General features: G+C 32.8%; 1 protein-coding gene across 1 annotated transcript; it reads left to right on the top strand.

Moving 5' to 3' along the window:
* Positions 1-164: 164 nt before the first annotated feature.
* Positions 165-23,510, top strand: LOC132719270 (hemicentin-1-like; the record flags this gene model as incomplete). The annotated part of the gene is made up of 6 exons (XM_060703029.1): positions 165-267; positions 12,491-12,829; positions 20,608-20,928; positions 21,194-21,493; positions 21,789-22,079; positions 23,409-23,510. Coding segments are annotated over exons 1-6 (1,405 nt in total), but the record flags the coding sequence as incomplete, so codon positions are not given.
* Between the last annotated feature and the right edge of the window lie 92 nt (positions 23,511-23,602).

The raw sequence follows: 23,602 nt of genomic DNA, 5'->3' as shown, positions 1-23,602 counted from the left end.
TGTTGTTCTTTGATAGTCATAGTTTGTAAGATGGAAATTTTTCTGTACTAAAAATATGATGAATGATTGATAAACGATAAATAAATTGAACAGCACTACTTTCATGCTCATTGAAACAGTGTCATGATACCATGTAACAATGTAAAACTATAATTCTGAATACCTCTTTTCAGGTTACTTAATATATCCATGTAGTGATAGGCTTACTTTTGGAAATGCAGAACTTGAAATTCCATTTAAGTATATTTGCTCTGTGTTTCATTCAAGGTAAGTACGAGAATTATACAATCATTCTTTTTATGCACAATTAGATAGTGTTTTAATAAGCTAATTTTGTGTGTAGTACAGCTGCTACTGACATATAATGGACTTATATTAGAAGTGTTCAAATACTCACCACCATGTTATATATAAAGTTTTAGTCTTTTAACCCAATGTTTAAATGCATTTTCATAATCTTTTCGAGGTATACTGTTCAGACACTGGAACAAAGCTGAACCAAGTTTTTTCGAGTTTTATATTTTCTTCGTGCAAGTTTTTTTGAGACTCGGACATAGGAAAAAGTCACCAGAGGCAGGATCTGGCGAATAAGGAGAGTGTGAAAGTTCGACAACCTTTTTCCTGTTTCAGATATTCTCGTACCATGGCTGTTTTGTTTGACGAAGCATTGTCATACAGCAGCCTGATTCATACCACGGACATCAGTTGCTGGCATAATTCTTTAATTTATGAAGGACTTTGATTTTGTAAAACTTGGTATTTACAGATTTACTTTTTGGTACGGCAATTTGATAGCAGGATCTTTATTGATAAAGAAAATTACACAATGACCCTTTTGACGCTCATGGTGCATTTTGCTTTGCAACGTCTTTGACTTCCTTTGTTTGCCCAAATTTTGTTATGTATCTTTCGCTTGGACTCATAAAAAAGACCTCAACTCTCATCGCCAGTGCTGATATTTTGGAATGATTAAGTGTTGAATCAAGGGAACTGTGTTGTATTAACTTTTAAGGGAACTGTTTCAACACTTGTTTGGAGATTCAAGTCCGAGCAAGTATTTGTTCTTTTTTAAAAGAGATGTGGTTTATTTGTTGCACTAATCTTTCTCGTTTTTAAATCACGTCCGATAATTGTATGAGCGGCCCCTACAAAGAAGCCAATGCATTTGCAAATCTTCCATCAGTAGCAATCAAAACCTTAACTTTTTCAACCGTATTGTGCAAAGTTGCATATTTTGGACGGTTTGCATGATGTGCATCTTTTACAAAATCCATACTACTTTTAAATTTCTTACCCAACCGCCTGACATATGAGAAAGGAAGTTCATTGTTCCCATTAACACGACATATTTCATTAAATATGTCGTTCGCCCGTACAGCGGTTCTTGATATAAAACTATTCTGTCAATGAAAGGAGACATTCTCCCAAACATTTTTTAGCTTGGATATACACGAGAAGATAGCGTTAATCGAATTATGGGCATAGACTAGACTGAACTGATTTACACACGTATAATATTTGTTGAGAGTTGACGTCTATGTCATACATGTCGTAGTTCGAACAGAACGTGGTAAGAAGCGAGATATTGGCCTAGTTGCATTAATATGTGAACACCCCTCGTATCACAATAAACAATACCTTATATCGTTGTCTGTTTCCATGTTTGATTATTTTGAATTCTGAAGTCTATATTTAGCTATATGTTACGGTTTGTTAGCGCATTAAGATTGTTTTTTCTTGTATTGTTAACAGGTGTATAGAACTTTCTGCCTGTCAAAAAAAAAAACAGTCACAAAAAGCGTAATAGCCGAGTCCGACACTGAAACAAAATTCTTTGGTATCCGTAAGAATAAAAACACGTTTAGTATACAGTATTTTTCTTCTTTTTCTAATATAACACAGTCATCCAAAATTGATGGATTGCGTCAAATAAAAGTAACAAAACCAATAAACTAGCATGCAGGCGTAAGCTAAACTGATTAATTATCATTTTCATAAAGGTGTTTCATGTCAGAGCATAGTTCTTACTACAATATAACCTGACGTTGATATAAATTAGTCATAAACGTTAACCTGCAGCTATATTGGTTATATCCCGGTCACATAATCATGGAAGAAGAGCCACGAATTAATTCCGACATCGTCCGTTGCTACCCTTACGGGTCAGTAGCATTCGTTCTATAACCGTAATCAATCGTAGTAGTCATTGTATATCCGTAGCGATCCTTGACAATTTTTAAACATGCACAATATTTGCTACGGAAAAAACAACCGTAGCGTATCCCTATTAGTCCGCTTTAAACCGTACTGATACGCACTGGTCCGTACGTACACCGTACTAGTTCGTTCTGATTTGTAGGCCCAAACTTGTCAAGGGTTTCCACATTTTAATATTGAGAACTTCGTATTTGTACGGTTACCCTACGTATAGGGTACTGTTTTAATACAGATTAATACGGCTTTGTCACGGAAAGCCACAGCCGTAATAATTTGTACTTCTGAGAGGCAGGGGTTAGCACGGTCCTATACGGGTTATTTCGTTGCAACACAAAACAGTACGGAATGGTACGGTCCACTATTGTTAAGCACGGCTAAATTAAGTATCATGTTCTTTTCCAAGGGTATAAATACTACCATTTTGATAAAAACAGACAAATTTACGTTTCCATGTTTTGTACACTTCTGAACATTCAATAAAAGATTTTATACCATTAACTGGGTGCAACTGGATATTGATATGCCTCTGAATGCGGTGGCAGTTATCGAGCGGCTTGAAGACATGAATAAAATTATATTAATATCGAACTACAAAATTAAACGTAAGATATTTTACAAAACATTGGATCTGGAAATTGGAGTAAAAATGTAAATATAACATTCGTCTAATAAGTCTCGGAAGCTGACCCTTGAGGGAAAATAAGATAAACAAGCTTTTTACATATTCTTAAAACATAAACTTTCACGTATTTTGAAAATGGACAGCCAATTTTAAATAAAAACAGAAGCAGTTTTGGTCAACATTTTTCATTAATCATTACTAGTACATATTTAATCAGGTAAGATAAGACAGATGGGATGGCTGTCTTGACTTGTGATTGGCTTTTACGAAGCCCTTCATTGCTACGTGCAAGCGAGTAATACACTTAAAACGTGGATTTAGTCTGAAACACAGGTAAAACAATTCAGTAAAGTAGAAACTTTTATTTTCATGAGTGGGTTTTACATCAAATTGATTTTTACGGGGTATATTTTTTAAGGCAACACATGTTTTAACCATTTGCGAGCGAGTTATACACTTACAACGTAGATTTAGTCTGAAACACAAGTAAAACAGTTCAGTTAAGATAGATCTTTGTATAATTGTTTATATTCATAAGTGGGTTTTACATCAAATTGATTTTTTCGGGGTATATTTTTTATGGCAACAGCTTTATTCTTAAAAAAATGCCGATCTCCAACTTAGATTTTCAAAAATGTCTTTTTTTCTACTTTAAGCAACAATTACGTCGTTGTTTTATATCTTATACTCGTGTAAAACATCTTGACTTTTTAGAAGAATAACTATCTTAGTACAAGAAAATGAGGAAATATTTGAAGAGAACACCTTTGTTAAGGAAATATTTACACTGAAAATGCCACCGTTAAGGTTTTCTCACTATACGGTTGCTTGCATAATCTGAAAATCCAGTCTCCTGGTTACTTGCAAGGTCACTGTACGGTTGATTGAAATATCGTTTGCATTTCTGATTACTAGAATTGTTCGAATGCCGACTTGTTAGCAATCATTATTTTGTCAACAATCATTTATTATCTTTTTTATTAAAATTATTATTAAATAAATATAATTGCCTGTTAAAGATAGTTCTCAAAAACAAGCCAAGATCCTTTGAAATAGTTATATTTTAGAAAACGTGTGCCATATAGTTTTAGGAACCTGTACAAAATGTACATGTTCAAATCATTACAACAAATTTTCTGGTAAGTAATCGGAAAAAAAAAATGTTGAATGTTTTCTTTTCCTCTGAATCAGTGCAAAACAGTTTTATCAACATTAAGCAGTTGTATATGTAAATTCAATAAACATACATGGTATGGTCTACTAGCAGAATTATATCAAGAAGGTGTTTGCTTTTATTGAGTTGCCATTGACGTTAATAGTCTAAACTGCTTATTTTAATGTTTGCATGTAGACAAATAATGTATAATTTATACAGTCTAATGTTATACGTAACCTAAGTCATCAACTTAGATTAGAAGTACTTATTTGCATTTTATGCTCCACGAAGGAACATAACTTTGAAACATTAAGATGTATCAACATGAAACGTTGTAGGTAGATAGATCTAATTGAGAAAAAGTGCAGTGCACAAGAACCATAACTCTGTCTTGCTTATTTATTTAAGTTATTGCCAATTGCTCATTTTTACACTTTGATTTATGTCCGGGACATAACTAAAACATTAAAAGAGATATCAACATGAAACTTTGTAGGTATATAGATCTCATTTAGTAGAAGTGCATTGCATAATTAAGAACCATAACTTTGTCTTGCCTAATTTTGGAGTGATTGCCCTTTGTTCTTTTTTACACTTTGAACTCAGTCCGGGACATAACTCTAAAACTATAAGACATATCAACATGAAACTTTGTAAGTAGATAGATCTCCTTGAGTAAAAGTGCAGTGCAAAAAGATCATAACTATGCCGTGTTTAATTATGGAGTTATTGCCATGTTGTTCATTTTAAAACTTTTAACTTTGTCTTGCCTAAGTTTGGAATTATTGCACTTTGAACTTTGTCCGGGGCATAACTTTGAAACTACAAGAGGTATACTTTTCTGTGCCCAAAACCTATTCGGGGACCATCACCCGGTTCAACTGGTTCTTGAATACAAATGTAAGCAACTGTTACAGAGAGTGGGTACATTAATGAGACATCAATCAATCAATCAATCAATCAATCAACCAATCAATCATTTTAAACAGACGAATTACTTGTATCAACACACTGACATTGTTATTTAGGATTCAATTAGACACAGTTTTATTTCATAAATGACAGTTGCATTTATTTACGTTAGGAATAAACCATCTTTGACGAATTATAAATGTCAAAAATAAAAATAACAAAATATACACAGATTATCGTTCAAATTTTTGCAGATTATTTCGTCAGTATATACGAATTTATTTTAGTTCGATTGTAATAGAAGCAATAGGTTCATTAAAACACTCTTCAATTGTTCCTCTCCAACCAGTACTTAGAAGAGAGTGTTAAATCTTTACTGGCAGAGCCAACGGCTTGACACTGACGGGGTTCATTTACAGACGACGTTTTCAAAGCACATTATGTAAACACTGTCAGCAGTCAAAAAAGCAATAACAAAAACCCAAAAAACCACACGCAGTTTCAATTCATGCAAATAAGACATTCCATAAACAAATGTGAACAGTTTTTTTATGCAAAACATTGCATCAATAAGCTGTATGTACAGTGTTTAGCATTGACAGATGAAAACGCCGTTTATATGTAATTTTAGATCCGAAATTCATGTACAATAGCTACAATAAATAAAATATAAAGAAATTACACAATAGTTGGCTCTCAAGCAACCGTACACTGTTAAAATTTAGTTTCCAAAAGCAACCGTACAATGAGTTAGCAAGCAACCGTACAGTAAGGGAACACAATCAATGATATTTTCGTTCCTAAACTACTGTGTACACACCATACACTATTTAGTTTTCGCAAGCTAACATGATTATTTTTCAAAGTTTCAAGAGGATTTGCTCATATGTTATATGTAAAGCGTGATATCGGTGTTAAAAGTCAGCAATTTATGAGTTGGGGTGAGAAATCGTATTTTTGGTATAAAATTAATAAGGATTTAACGCAGGGCTTAGATCGGAAATAAGATATTGTGTGTATCGCCTTGTCAAAAAAGTTTCAATTACTCAATGTTGATCTTTATTGAACTTGTTATCAATTTCAAGTCCAAAATCGGCATTTTTTTTTTGCGTTTAACTCACTCGCAAGCGATTGTTTTAGCGGTAATTATTATAATTGAAGATTTACTTTATTGTAATACTAAAAGCAGATTGATATTTTTCTCAAGGAGGAGGGCTGTAAAAAACAAGAAATAAGGATTCCTCACTGATTTAAAAATAGCCCTTGTCCGAGAGAGGTAAATGATGATCGTAGAATATATTGGCCCGCGGATTTGATATGGTTTTCTATTTCTTTGGTGTGCCGCTATTACAATATATCTATCATTGATTTTCGACTTTCGATTCAATCATTTCAACTTCAAATATCCGCCATGATAATTCTCTTTAATAAACTAAAACCTTCTTTGAAAAATTGTTTTCACATGTGCGTATGAAGATATACTTCGATGTAAATATGGTGAAACTGGCGCATTATAGACTGGCATTGTTGATTATTTGTTTTATTTGATGTGGATATATTTATATGTACATCAATATAATATTCATGTCTATTTAGGTATCATTTAATCACATTCAATTTGGTAAAATAGCACGGCCTCAAGTTTTTAAGCTAACGGGATATTGTATTGATATTGTTCGAAACGTCCCATTTTAAATGTGTTCTTGCGCTTTAGAAAGGGTTTATATTTTATCGTTTGTGTTTTGTTTATTAATACGTCCTTTTAATGTTGGTTTGATTTATTTGTAACATAAGTGCGTTTTTTTCAGAGCCTGTGTTTTCCATGTAAATAGAGTAGTTCACTCTACTGTATGATCTCTTAAGCCTGCAAACATATCTTATGGAGTTCGACAAACACGTACCCGATAATTAGCAAATATTTCATTTTCAATGTCCTCCATTCAGTTCATATTATATTTATATATTTATACAAATTGGTAAAGGAAACGCAAGTCTATGGGGTATTCAAAATCACCGTCTGATTATAAATGTAAATGTCACATGTTCCGCAACTGCTACGATACATATTTGTTGTTTTTGACGACAGTTTTTACTAATGTTTAATACTCCTTTACCTTAATAACAGAAATATTTTCATAGAGGGAGTTTTAATTGAATTTATCAATTATGCTAGATTTCCGGGACTACTTTCGGGGAAGTCGTAAAAACGTTAATATATCATAAAAATTCACTTTTTATGAACATTCCCTTTACACAATACCAGTCTAAAGTTATTCAATCTTTCAAGTGATATTTCTCTAAATACATATTTTCTCTTATGATTGAACAATTGTGATTTGTATCATACACAAAAAGAAATTCGTGTTTTTTCTTCAGAAATACACTATAAATATACTGATTTGAGAAGGCAAACAGCGTATTCGTATCGTATGACGGTTACGTTACATTCAGTGCACCGAATACAAGAGTGTAGCGTAACACCATTATCCAGATGATCACAAAATGAATTATCTGCTTTTCATTAACTGCTGTATCTCTGTAAGTCTGTGTCAAAGATGGCTAAATGTTCGCATTGCAGAAGCATTCTATCCATCGCTAAAAATTCTGCTTCAGAATCATTACAGTAACTGTAATTAACATACTGCAGGAGTTTGTTCCCTTTATATTTTACCCGGCGAATATCTAAATGATATTTTAAATCTAACAATACTGAGGAACAGTCGGTGTTCATGAAAAATAATACTTTGCGTAATTACGTAGTTCGAACATATCTTAATAAATGTGATGTATTAACATTCAACCTCATAATAGTTACCTTAGTCACAAGGCTGATTGAACGAGGTGACTAAGCACCTTCAGTGTCAGTTCTAGGTACAATTTAGGCGACACACTTCAATATGACTGTTTTGAAAATACTGAAAGCAACTAATATATAATACTTTTCCTCATGATTGATAAACATATATATTTTATTTAGCTCATTTAGGTACCTCATATTTCGTTTTCTTTTTAACAATTCCAATTATTAAAATGTTTTGAAACCTATTCTGAGATTCACCTGCGATATTATACTGAACATTTTAAATAACAAATCATTTTGTGCGTAACTTACATGTTTATATTTTTTTCCTGGTCTAGTTTACACATAATGTACAATGTGCTTTGTACGAAAGACCGGGGTTTAACATTTATTTTCATGAATTATCGGGTTCATCTTCATGGATTCACAAATTCAAGTTCATGAATCAAAGATAACAACTTCGTGAATTCACGATTTCAACTTCATGTTTTCAATTTCAAATTGTAAATTCAAAGATGAATTCGGATATGCATGAAGTTGAAATGTAACCGACCTTTTGTAGTTTCGTCTGCAAACTCAATACTATCACCGACCATCAAAAGTTTGCATGACCAAAGCTTAGATTTTCGTCTGCTGGTTTATTGTCACAATATGGACTACGGTGACACAGGCTGATCACAACTACCATTCAAAACAAAGCACAACTCGGTACAAATTTTCATTTTAAAAATTAAATTAAATGATAACACAGACACTTGGAGTATGGACCCCGCCCTTCTCCGCACCTGAATATTAAAAACTAAAAGTATTGTTTATTACAAGAATAAGTTTTTAAATTTGTGCTTATATTAGTATGAGACAGTTAAGTGTCTAACACATGAACAAGTTTGAATAGAATTTCATAACGTTTTAAAAAAGTCAATTTTTTTCCAACGCTTCAATTTCCTGAAGATACCAAGCTTCGAAATGTAAACACAACTGACCTACATATATTTCAGGTATTTATGTTATCGCATGCCATTTATTTCTGGTGTAAATCAGTCGATGCATATATTCCTTTAATAAATAACTGCATGTTATTATCAGATCGTACCTTTCTTCCAAGCTTTGCACATTTAATTATATTTTCATAACTGAGTCACATGCTTCTTTACGAATTCATGACCACTGGAATGTTTCCCGTAAATTACAGCGGGAAAATCGCTGGGAAAAAGAAATTCAATCGCAACTACTCGGCCCTTTCCGTCAGTCTTATTGATTTGGTTTCTGTACTGATTAGGGGAAGTAACCGCTGCGGGGTTTTGGTTCTCGGCATGAAAATGAAAGCGCAAAACAGTGCCGAAACTCATTCCAGTCATCTCACATCAAAGGAAAGCGTACGTTGTTATCTTCATGAAATTATGATATTCTAGGGACTTTTTTAAACGTGGTTAAAATAGCGGAAAACATGTTTTATGTTCAAGACATGTGACCGAGTCGTAATAATATGCAAAAATATTTTGACGTACGGTTTGCACGATAAAAATAGGCATGGTGTATACAAGTGCGGATCAAGAAGGGGAGCCACGCACATAACCCCAAGCGTCTGTGAATGATAAGCAATGAATGAAAAGAGAAAAAAAAACAAAATAAATAATAGTTCCGTGTCTTGTCGAGTAGCACTTTGTCACTTTGTCCCGGTGGCTTAACTCAAAATAAATACACTGAATCTCGCGATGTGACCCATCCAAAGCAGCAGATCGATTCTTTACTGTCTCCAAGACTGTGGATGTGGGGTCTCTACGTCACAATCTCCAGATGTGGCTCATTCCAAGCAGGAAGATCGATTCTGTAATGTCTACAGAGTGTAGATCTAAGACTGCGTCGCTTCGTCACAATATCCACAATCGTCGCTATGTTGAACACATGCGTGATACAAAATTGAGGGTGAATCCTCCGAGTAGAAGCTACAAAATATAAAACATGGTAAATATACATGGTACACAAATATAAGGGTAAAAGTATGTCCCTTTGGAATAGCCGGACCTTTGTCGGATTCCTATAAACAAAGCTTCTAAAAATACAATGTCCCTTATGGAACGCCATAAACACTGGTGTAATTAATTCAACGTTGATTATATATCGTAGCACGTTGTAAGATTTAAAACATAAAGCCAGACCGGGTGCCACCTAAAGATCGACGAAATCCTTCCTTGAATCGAATCCATATTATTTCGTACAACAAAAAAAATGATGATGATGTGATTTGAAAATTACTTAAAGAAATAAGAATTATATGAAAAGAACATCTGCAGCAAGCTTAATTAAAAATGACTTTTACTGTATTAAACAAGAACATGAAAACTTATCTTAGTAAATATAAATGAAACATATTCATGATAAAATAACGTGCACTCAAGACGTTAACGGCCTTCCATACAAACAAAAACTTTCAGTGATAATAAACAGATTACAAATATTCAAGTAATTAATGAAACACTAGAGTCATGGTCAGACACTCACATTGATATTTCCATAGACTTACATTATAAGAAATGGTCCCTAATCCTACCTTAAAATTGAGTTTTCATGCTAAAGAGCTAATTTTTCTAGCAGAATGAAATGCCTGACACATGAAAATGTTCTTGTTATATAGGGGTAGCCAACCAAATTTTTTGCAAAATGACTTCAGAGAGGATTACCCCCCATTTCATTGAAATTTTCTGCTGATCACAGGACTGACATACACTTTTTATGAATGCAAATATCGAAGTCAAAATTATCACAGAGACTCATGAAATATTTCATTTTCTCCAGAAAACAGTGTAGTGTTACTTTTTAAATTAGTTTTTTTACTTAAAAATACCCCACTTCCATCCAATCACCTCATGTATAAATTGACTCATACGGTTTTCCCTGCACTTTTTTTCAGCCAATCGCTGGCCATGTTACAATGCGATACCCTGACCTCATAACTCTACAGAAGACAAAAAATTAGAGAGCGAAAAATTACTGTCAAAATACAGAATCATATTTCTATGAAACGAATTTGTAATGAAAAATTTAACTGAATTACAAACTTCTGAATTAACAAAAATTTACTAAATAAAACAAAAAGAAAAGAAAAATTTACCTTGCGCAAGCTAAAACAAATTTACACCACAAGAATAAATTTGTCGGTCATAAGGACTTTGTGCGTCTTTACACGTCTAAATGTGAGTCCCAAAAAAGATTTAAAATCCTTCAATATATATGCATAGTTACCCTGAGCAGAAAGCGTGAAACATAACTTTCACGATTTTCTTGCATTCCAGAACGAATGTATAACAAACTTTACAGGCCCTTAATATCAAATTTATTGAACATAAATATATTTGCACTTTATCACAAAAATCTAACTTTCTTATCACTGGACCGAATTTTATGAAAAATATGTCAAAATGCTTGGAATGATATCAAGAAATTTAAGCAATAGATAAAAATACTGAAATAAGTAATTTCACTCGATAACTCTGAATTTTACAAAAAGATGATACAATAATTTACATTGGATTCAGTATAAAACTGAGGTTCGGCATGAAAATAGAATACTACAAAAAATAAACTACTGAGAGCACTTCTGAACATTTACGCATTATGTAAAAATCAAAGTACTGAAAACACTTCTGAGCATTTACGAAATGGTTTACTTTGTGACATTATACAACAACAAAATACAATTTGTGGTTATCAACAAATTGAATTTGAATGGATAAATAATTTTTTTTATTATGATTTACGTGCTGTTTGAATCAATGTGAAACCGAAAATACAACTGTAAAAATGTTTGTTTAGATGCTATAAGATAGATAAATTTCCATTACATGTCAAAAGTTGTCTCTATGGCCGAGTAACAACTTAAGGTCACCGACTTTAAGTAACTTGCCTTTCACAGCCGTGGGTTCGAAAACTATCATTAAATCATTTCGCACGAGGAAGCTATAAAGCTAGCCCATAGACAGTCAGCGGTTCTACTAAGGTCATTTTCAACCAATTAAGTAAGAAAGTTGCCGTATTATCTTTACAGTGTAGGTGTGACTTAATTCAAAAGAAAAAGTAAAAAGACATGAAAAAACATAAGATTCTAATGAAAATAAATAAATAAATATCCAATAAAACAAAAAATAAATAAACAACAATAATAACATCCCCCCCCCCCGAAAAAAGAAAACAGAACAAAAACAACAACAAAACAAACAAACAAAAATTTAAAACTTACAGTATGTTCTTATTTACGGATGTTCCCTTTTATAGCATTCAACATTCTTGTATTGTTCCCGACTTGCATTCTCCTATTTTATAAACTGATTTGAGTCTCCTCTGCTCTTCATTTGCTTTATTAATGATCATTTTGTCAAAGTGTGCATACCGAAAGGGAAATGATCCTATTTATTTAACGCATAAAGGAACGTAAATTTTTTTTATCTTAACTTTATATCATAACATAACGTTTAAAACATTTAATTTAAATCAAGATTGATATAATATTTATTTTTAAAGTTACAGCATACATAACTTCCCGTTTATTCACTCTATTCAAGTAAAAGCTTGTTTCTTTATTGACTACGCTATAATACACCGAAAGACGATCTACAGACCTAATTGGCTGATATAAAACACAAGCTATACATTGTGATGTTTTATATTGCTTTCTTGAGCATATCTGTGTTTTATAAAGAATAGATCGATTACATGCGGGCCATAAATCAATATTCTATTCGAAAAAATAGTGTTAATTATTTTATGTTTCTTGTTCATGATTTAGTGTCCGTGTCAACTGATATCATGATCATTCCAAAAGTTATTGATGGCTTTGAGGAAAGGAGCGTTTCCTTCAAATGTGCTCACAGTGGAACAGGGTTAAGAATGAGATGGCAACGGAAAGATCGAAGTAATATTTGCTATTTTGCAACGCATGACTGTAGTGCTCTCATAACAACACAGGACAGAACCACGTGCACTTGTGAAAAAGATTCTAAAAACGAAATTGCCGTTTCTTTACAAATATCTAATATATCAAGTGCTGATCACAATACTACCTGGTTTTGTGCAGTCGTTTATATTACAGGAATACGCAATCAAACAGCATCTTTATTGGTCAAAGGTATGTATAAAAATAACATATCTTACTCTCGAATGGTTAATAAGATAAAATCGGTATTTTCCTAATAAAAATAGCATGTAAAACAACTTGACATAATCAAAATCCTTAACTGAAATGCTATATTGGTGTAGAGTAGATATGACTTATTAAATATAAGGTTCTATATGAACAATTAAGCACACACATAAAAGAATACTGAATTCAAACTCTTACCATTGTTGTCGAATGACGTAAAACTAACATCACATTGCTTTTTGATAATGATAATACTGGATCTATCACTGATATCAGTGTTTTATTACAAAACATTTATACTTTTATCTGACAATTAACTTCAGCTGCAAATGATAATAGGATCAACGCCAATATGTATCCTTTAAAACTTTAAATTTTTATTTAAAATATTTGTTATGATGTTTATGCAAATAAAATTACGAGGGATAATCAAACATTAACCGGACTTTGTAAATGATTCTTTACCTGTCCAATGCATTAACATAAAAGTACACGGAACATAAATAGGAATCTATCCCCTACATGTTACAAAAAAATACCAACAAGAAATATTAATAAATAAAAACGTTATCCTGTTATTGGCATGTACATGTTAAGCTATGCGGCGCACCATGTAACTTTAAAATTGACGTAAACGACGTCAGAAGCGTATTGTCTTTAGCGGAGCAGCTTCTTACTCATTAATGAATTAGGCCAATACTTGATACACTCGTTGTTGATGGTGGGGCATCCACTGTCTATATACATATCTTTGTACGAGTCGGTATCATATTGTATTGTAATAGAATGGATGATGATAAAGAGCTTCAGAAATGACGGCAACTTCCGTTCTTTCCTTCTGTAACTTCATTGCTCATGCAATAAATCGCACATGCAATAAACAACACTAGGTATTAAAGCAGCACGCCTCCAGATTCCTGCTAATGTTCATGAAAATTTTGAAAATGTATTCAAAAGAAAAAAATTCTTAAGCTGACAGAGAAAATAATATGCACATTTAAAACGGCACTTACAACCAATGTAAATTACAAAAAAGAGGTCAAAATATGCAAAATTAACCCTCTCTGCGTTAGTAACGCAGTAGAAATATGGTGAAAATCTGAAAAATTGGCCATCAATCGCAAATAACAAAAAAAAAAACAATTATCTTTAGTCTTTACTTTTCATAAAACCTCAATACATTTTTTTTAGTGTTATTTTCTTGAAATATTTTGGCTCATCTTGAGGCATGCAGCTTTAAATTAATATAATGTTGCTGACTTATAATGTATCACACATACGAGAAAATAAAAGAATAATACAACTTACAACAAAATTGCCATTATTTTAAATAAAACGCATAGCCGATTTTGAACTTTGACTGTTAAATTTTTGACACAATTTTTACATTAGACTATTACGTAAAATAATAATTGATACAATTTTATACCAAGAATATAAAATTAATATGTAATTAATGCATTAACAATTAACATTATAAAATCCTTAGTAATAGTTGTCTGCACCGTCTCGTTGCTACTTTCGAACATCGTTGACAATGTCCGCAGTCAATCGACTGTCATTTTTCAAGGTCTTGGCGATTGACGTCACCAACGTCCTTAAAAATGTCTTCTTTAACCTTTCTCCCCTACTTGTTTTCCATTTCTATATTACCCTTTCTTAATCGTTTGTTATGGAACGCCTGGACTGTCTTATGTGTAGAATGACTGATATACATGGTTAAATGTGATTCTGTTGAGTCCGAGATACAATATGCTGGGTCAAAATCCCAATATACTGGGTGGAAATCCAAATGCGCTCAGTTATTGAAGTGTAATGTTGTGTGCTGATTACATTTTATTCAGTCAAGTCAATGTATTGTCGGGTGCATAAGTCGTTATGTTCAGTTTATAAAACAAACAGGCATGTGGTAACACAATTATGTTGAGTTAAAAAGATATGTTGTAGGGTATGACAGTTGTTATGCTCGTTTAAAATAGCTCTTCTCATCATGTTCAACCATGAAAATAAACTGTTAAGTGGTACTATCATTTCGTTTGGCTGAGGCAGTGTATTATTGGGTGATCCTTTTATCATTTTCAGTTGAAATGACATGCTGTTGGGTGCTTTATTCAGACTGTTCAGTCGTGAAATAGAACTGTTGAATAGTACTATCATTATGTTCAGTTCAGATGATGTACTGTTCGGTGCAGAGGTCATTATGTTCAGTGATGTCAGTAGTGAACACAGACTGTTGTGTGATACTATCATTATGGTCAGTTCAGATGATATTCTGTTCGGTGCAGAAGTCATTCTGTTAAGTAGTGAACACAAAATGTTGTGTGATACCGTTATTATGTTCAGTTAAGATGATATACTGTTCGGTGCAGAAGTCATTATGTTCAGTTCAGATGATGTACTGTTCGGTGCAGAGGTCATTATGTTCAGTTCAGATGATATACTGTTCGGTGCAGAAGTCATTATGTTCAGTTAAGATGATATACTGTTCGGTGCAGAGGTCATTATGTTCAGTTCAGATGATATACTGTTCGGTGCAGAAGTCATTCTGTTAAGTAGTGAACACAAAATGTTGTGTGATACCGTTATTATGTTCAGTTAAGATGATATACTGTTCGGTGCAGAAGTCATTATGTTCAGTTCAGATGATGTACTGTTCGGTGCAGAGGTCATTATGTTCAGTTAAGATGATATACTGTTCGGTGCAGAAGTCATTATGTTCAGTTAAGATGATATACTGTTCGGTGCAGAGGTCATTATGTTCAGTTCAGATGATATACTGCTCGGTGCAGAAGTCATTATGTTCAGTTCAGATAATATACTGTTCGGTGCAGAAGTCATTATGTTCAGTAGTGAACACAAACTGTTGTGTGATACCGTCATTATGTTCAGTTCAGATGATATTCTGTTCGGTGCAGAAGTCATTATGTTCAGTAGTGAACACAAACTGTGGTGTGATACCGTCATTATGTTCAGTTCAGATGATATTCTGTTCGGTGCAGAAGTCATTATGGTCAGTAGTGAACACAAACTGTGGTGTGATACCGTCATTATGTTCAGTTCAGATGATATCCTGTTTGGTGCAGAGGTCATTATGTTCAGTAATGAACACAAACTGTGGTGTGATACCGTCATTATGTTCAGTTCAGATGATATTCTGTTCGGTGCAGAAGTCATTATGTTTAGTAGTGAACACAAACTGTGGTGTGATACCGTCATTATGTTAAGTTCAGATGATATACTGTTCGGTGCACAAGTCATTTGACAATGCGCTGAGTGGTCATACAATGGGGGAGTTTCCCACACTCTACTGATAAGCGGAAGTAGTAAATAAGAGGTATACAAACTACGGCCACTTGATGTTAACACAGAGATTAATAGAAAGTTTCAGAGTATTTTGACTGGTCATTTGTTAAATTAAAGAAATAATTAATTACCAAAGGGGCTTCAGCAGCAGGAATAAAAGAAGATTTTATCATTTAATATTAAGGTTATTATATTTAACAAATTGAATATATTACATTAAATCTTAAACATATAAACTGCTTTATTTTTCAACTGTACAATGTAGACAATGCAGACTGAATAACAGTATGAAAATGATCTTGGAGAAATAATCAACACTTTCCTGTTAAAACTTTTAAAATAAAATGCCATTATATACATTTTATTTACGTAGAACTAATTATCAGTGAATTATACAATATGTTTGATATAATCTATTTTGGTATATTTGTAAATTTATGATGCTTCAAATAAATATAATCATATAGAGTTTATTGCTTCAAATTTGTTCTTTAGTAAATAAAATGCATCTAGTTATATAAATTTTAGAGATTGAAGATGTATGACAGAAATTTAAGACTTTAAGGGAGAACACATCCTGCTACCAGGCCATTAGCTCAGTTTTACATACTTTATTACATGTATAAAGGCCAGATGTACTTGTATGTGCATTAAAACGTGACATGATCATGATAATGTGTGTCTGAAATAATAAAATCTTCACATTATATATCTGCCTATTGTTAATGAGTATCAACTACGTATTGTATGATTCATGATATTCCATTCTAGTATGTCAAATCACTTAAATATTTTCTACAATCAAGCTAGTTTGTCAACAATTTAGAATCATGAAACAGACGTATAAAATATGTGACCCCTGTTTAATTATAGCTGCAGGAAGTTCTGATTTCAGAATTTTCAATTGCTTTGCAAATCCTATTACCCGTTCCACATGTATCAGTTTTGATGCTATGCACACCTGTCTCTGACTACAGGCAACCAAAAAATTACTATTACTACTGGTATATAAAATATATTTCATATAGTAATTTTGTTCTTGATGATCAATGTGGGTGATTATCATTATTAATTGTTATGACAATTTGATAGCTTAAGGTGTATGTATGTATTCTAGTCTTATTGAGGGTTTATCCGCCCTTTCAGGCACTGAGAGTATGGACACCTGACATGTCACTATTCATGTCCTTAAATGGTACTATTCCTATAAATTTTGAATTCAGTAATTCATTGAATGATACTAAATATGTATGCAAGTCGATTTTTGTGATGATACAATTTTGATGCACGGGAGGACAATGAAATCATTATATGCATCATGGAGAAAAATAAAAATGAGCTTGACTGATCGATAAGATTATGCAACGACTGATACCTGACACATTTTCTGTATGCACCACCGACATGCACGAAAATTCTTTCCAGGTTTTAACAAGCAAATTTTGAATGGAATTGCCAAACATTGGTTTCTTTTTCAATTTTGTCAGCTTAAGAATTTATCAAGAATTTAGAACTTATCTAGAATTCAGCTTAAGGTCTTCAGCTAACCCGTTTATATACTATGATATGACATGAACAGATCAGATGACGCATCAGATGAAAAACAAAAATGTTAAAGAGCGGCTTATAAAAATTTGGAAGCCAGAACTAACATTTTGATCATTATTGGCATGGCAAATGTGCGAGACCATAGCTTCATTTTACTTCTTTATACTGCTACTCTCCATTTATTCTTTAATATATCTTGTGGAAAATGAAACCCCCCAAACCCATTACAAAGTGGAACACAACAGTAATTCACCATTTCTAAGACTGCAGTGTTAATCAGTTTACTTTAAAATATAAACTTTAGCTTATTAATTAGATCAGTTGATTACTCTACTCTGCATTATCCAATTGAAATTCAATGTAAACCAGCTATACACAGAGATAGCCAGCATACAGTAGTATACCTCTTATTTGTCAGGGGCGCTGCAGAGATAACTCTGCTGGATTATCTAGAAACTCTCCCATTATGTTGGGTTCATTCGGATTTCTTCGCGTCAAACAAGATGGCGGGCGGGAACAACTAATTTCCATAGGTCACGTCGAGGCTAATGACCACTAAATTGCCAAAACAATTACCTATTTGAGTCACACATGGCCACAGTATAAAGAACGTTAAATATAAGTATGGAAACCCCATTTGAGACACACATGACCACAGTAAATGGAACATTATATATAAGTAAGTGTAGCCTAATTTAGTCAAACATGGCCAAAGTATAAAGAAAATTCTATATAAGTAAGTCAAACCTAATTGAGTCACATATGGCCACAATATATTAGACATAATGTTTAAGTCAGGGAAATGTATTTGAGGCTACCCTTACTTATATATAATGTTCCATATACTTTAGTTATGCGTGACTCAAAAAGGTTTCCCTTACTTAAACATAATGTTCCATATATTTTGGCCTAGTGTGACTCAATTAGGTTTCCCTTACTTATATAGAATGTTATTCATAATGTGGCTATGTGTGACTTTATTGCGCTACCTATATACTTATATTTAATGTTCCATATACTGTGGCCATGTGTGACTCAAATAGGTTTCCCTTACTTAAATATTATGTTCCATTTATTGTGGTTATGTGTGACTCAAATGGGTTACCAACAAATACATTTTAAGTTGTATATGCTGTGGCCATATGTGACTTTAATAGGCTACCCTTACTTATATGCTCCATATACTGTGGCCATGTGTGACTCAAATAGGGTTCCCTTACTTGAATATGATGTTTTATATTTTAAATTTCGTTTGCTGTGTCCATTTGTGACTCTTATAGGTTACCAAACAGATAAATTTTAAGTTTTATTTACGGTGGTCATGTGTGACTTTAACAGGCTACCCTTACCCCTATTTTAAGTTTTCTATATACTGTACCCATTATGACTGTAACAGTATAGTATAGTCATGAATTAACTATTAATACCCATAGGGTATTTAAAAGTCCAATTTATGAAAATAACGTTCTTAAGCCCCCCGATAATATTTACAGGGAAGAAAATTGTTTTGGCAATTTAGTGGCCATTAGCCTCGACGTGACCTCTCCCATCTTGTTGCCCGAAAATATCCGAATGAACCCAACATAATGGTTGTATCACACAACAGTTTGTGTTCACTATTGAACATAATGACCTCTGCATCGAACAGTATACCATCTGAACTGAACAGAATGATAGTACCAAAAAACCACTGAACATAACGACCTTTGCACCGAATAACACATTGACTTGACTGAAGAAGATATAATCAGCACACAAGATAATGATAGTACCATTTAAGATAATGATTGTACCATTTAACAGTTCTATTTCACGACTGAACAGAAGGAATAAAGCACCCAACAGCATGTCATTGCAACTGAAAATAATAAAAGTATCACCCAATAATACACTGCCTCAACCAAACAAAATGATAGTACCACTCAACTGTTTATTTTCATGGTTGAACATGATGAGAAGAGCACCAAACAGCATATTATTATAACCGAACATAATAACTGTAACACCCTACAACATATCTTTTTAACTCAACATAATTGTGTTTCCACATGCCTGTTTGTTTTAAGAACTGATCATAACGACTTATGCACCCGACAATACATTGACTTGACTGAATAAAATACAGCCAGCACACAACATAGCACTTCAATAACTGAGCACATTAGGATTTCAACCCAGCATTTTGTATCTCGGACTCAACAGAAAGACATTTAACCAGGTATATCATTCAATCTTAACATAAGACAGTCCAGGCGTTCCATAGTTTGTGCTAATCAAAAACTATTTTGTGGCTTTCAGGGACTTTTCCCTTGATTGCCATTATCTTTTTCTACGTTTTAAACAGTTTTCGCCTTACTTTTGACAAACCTTTTTCTTATTCATCGATTTTCGAGACTTTCCGACGACATAGTTTTAACGCGAGTATTTCTTTTACACGTTACGGCAAATACAGATATGACTTAAATGAAGTCATTTCTTCTGACAACGTCAAAGATATATTTCATGACGTTTTGGCTTATTTTGAAATCTAAATGTGCCCAATTAAAAAATATACTCATCATATAGCGCCTGATGTCAGCGCAAATTAACGCACTGCGCCGAATGTGCGTTACCGTGGTTTTTAAGGAAAGCTGTTTATCAGATTAGGTATAGCATCAATTTATAGGTATTGTTTTCCGATTAAGTTTGATATATAACAATAAGTGATTCTTTAATTGACAGTCCCAGTCCGGTTTATTTTTGATCATCCCTCGTATAATTAAGTAAAAAATAAAACTATTAAGAAAACCTCAAATACAAGAACAAACTTATCAATACTTGACGTATCAAAATGTTTTCAATATTTTAACAAAATTAATGTATATTTTAAGAGTGAATGATTAAAAAGCTAATGATGTCTCACTTAACTATAGTTCCAGTTAAAGCATTGACTATCACGCCCTTTGTGAAGACCATACAGATTTCTGAAAATAATACCACAACGTTTTCTTGCAACACTTCCTATAGTCGGCCGATTCCCAAAATTCAATGGATAATAAAGGATCGCAGCCATTTGCAATTAACTGGAGAGCAAACAAATAAAACTAACAATATAGGTTTGACTTCTGCGGATAGTGCTCTTAATTACAAACCTAGCAGAACATACAACGGATGGAAACTTTATTGTATTGTCATCAAGTCGGAAGTGCAAAAGAAAGAAATATCATCAAGTTTAATATCACTTAATGTCACATGTAAGTCTTACAGACTCAGTAAAACTGAGCATGCACTATTTTCAATATTGTCGCTTATGGCCTTCTATGGTGGTACCTTTTTTCTCTATTTTACCTACATATAGCGTAACTTTATTTTTTTTCATCATGGCTCTAAATTAACTTAGACACTTTGATTTTCATTTTAGTATTTTGTTGTCTGTTTCATTTTGTGTTTAAATAAATATGTTTTAAGCCAATTTTCTATTCATATGTTTCAAAATTTTAATTTCAATGTTTGTTTCAGATCCACCTGATTTAACACTGATGATAAATGGGTTTCTTTCAAATGGAATTTATTATGTTATTGAAAATAGCACAGGCACTTTAACTTGCAACATCACCGGAGGAAATCCAAAGCCTTTATTGGCATGGGCCAAATGTTTTGATAATGAAATTTATACTAGTTTTCGCAGCTCATCTACAGCAGAAAGTGTGACAAATACGTTGACTTGGCGGGCAATATCTGACACTGATAGAGTTTGTACATGTCAGTCCATACAAATGGAAAGAAATGACTCTGTGTCTATAAACGTTAGAGTATTATGTAAGTTTGAACTGTACACTTGTTTCCCTTTTTTATTAATTAAAATATTCGGCAATTATATAAAACATTACATTAGGATGATAGCTTCTTCGTTAAAAAATGCATGTTATTCATGTACAAATTTACAATATGTATGCACATTGAATTAAGAGACATAGTAAGCAAAAAAAAAAAAAATGAAAAGTGTATTTGCCGGTTATTTTTCAAATGTTAAGATTATTTTTTTTTAGCTTTTTGCATTATAACATTAAATCGTTTAAGTATCAACTAACTTATCATTTGTCTTTGTTTGAAGATCCTCCTACCCTACCAATATTTACGTGTGGTTCATTAAATGTGTCAGGAAAAATATATATAATACAAAACGAACAACTGTTGTTGGATTGTAATAGCAATAGTAAGCCCCCTCCAACTTATGAATGGGAAGCAAAACACATACCAGCTACTAACAAAAGAACATTGCAAATTACGGAGACGGAAAAGATTCACCAAGGAAATTATACATGTTTTGTTACTAATACAATGAATTCAACAGAGGGAATACAGAATGGTTCTAGTAGAAACACTGTTGAAGTCAATGTTCTTTGTAAGTATTGTACTATAAGGATTATTCTTCATCAAAATTTACGTTCAACAATTTTAACACAAACTAGAAATATTGGCATGCAATTTCATGTTTTAACCAGCTCTCAGCTTTTTTGGAATGAAGGAGGGGCGTCCGTGACCGCGTGTTTCAGTGCAATTATCCCTTACCGCTCAGTGTTTACTATTTTTTATATAAGATAGCTCGGTTATCTAGCTGGCTTACAAACATCGGTAGTTCTACTGATGTACCCGCTCGTGCCTGAAATATTATAGGGAAGTTGCCTGTGTATTCCTTCACTAGTTCAACTGGACATTCGAAATGTGCACGTTGTTGGCTTGAAGAAACCTTCAGCCTGGAAATGTTGTTAATATATACAAGAAAACATACTACAGTGTTGCAACTTTCCATTAAAATTAAGAAATTCTGTATTGCAAGGAAAAATAACACAAATCAACAGGTCAATATGTACAAATGAGCAAATTATTTGGTAATATCTTTCTCTACAGATATGGTATGTTTACAATTATTACATTCAAGTACTTGTATCTTTAAATAGAAATCGTTTTAGAATAGTGTGTTTGTACAAAAAAGGTTTTTTAGAAAAATAAAAAGAAAACAACAGAAAATACTGAAGAATAACATTGTCTGATTTGAAAATAGATAAAATTTTGAAACGCTTTGTATATCCGCCTTCAAACACAATAGAAAACCTTACATAAAAGTAGGAGATAAGCCAAGATAAGACCCAATCCCTACCCCTCAAGAAAAAAATATTCACACCAAAAATGAATGTCGTGATGAAATGAATGATATGAAATTAATTTTTAGATCCGCCTACAATCAACACATTAAAAAACCTGACTTTAATAGAAGGAGATCATCTCAACTTTTCATGTTCAGTTATTTACGGAAACCCAAAGGAAACGTTCTATTTATGGACATCTGAATGGCATAGGAATTGGTCAAGTCAATATTTAACAATACGTAACATTTCAAGGAATGACGACATGAATTACAACTGCAGCGTTTACAACATTATGACGCCAACTGGAAAATCAGCTGTTAAAGGAACAGACAGTAAAATGTGGCATCTATCTGTAGAATGTATGTACTATCTACTTTGCATGAACCATATAATATCATATACATGTAGTTCTAAAAAATGTCTTACAGCTATTTATTCAACACAATAAGTGAAATGTTGTTTATCTATCTTATCTATCGCAAAACATTAGATTCTACATACTTATTAAACTTCTATTCTTTCCGTTTAGTGATTGAAGAAAAATTCCCATGAAGTTAATTCATAACAAAATGATTCATTTTCAGACTCTCCGACAATAAAGGATTTTTACGTGAATGGATACAAATCTGAGCGTAATGTGACAGCAACTGAATATGACAACGTCACCTTTATTTGCGACATTGACAGTAAACCAATTTCGAATACGAGTCTACGATTCACGACGGACAAAACTTTGGTTTGGACTCATTCAAATATGCTGAGTTTTACCCTTAGCTCT

This window comes from Ruditapes philippinarum, unplaced genomic scaffold (assembly GCF_026571515.1).
Source record: "Ruditapes philippinarum isolate M1 unplaced genomic scaffold, ASM2657151v2 ctg2358_1_1_1_1, whole genome shotgun sequence".
Classification (NCBI taxonomy): Eukaryota; Metazoa; Mollusca; class Bivalvia; order Venerida; family Veneridae; genus Ruditapes; species Ruditapes philippinarum.
This window is presented reverse-complemented; position numbering and strand designations above follow the sequence as displayed.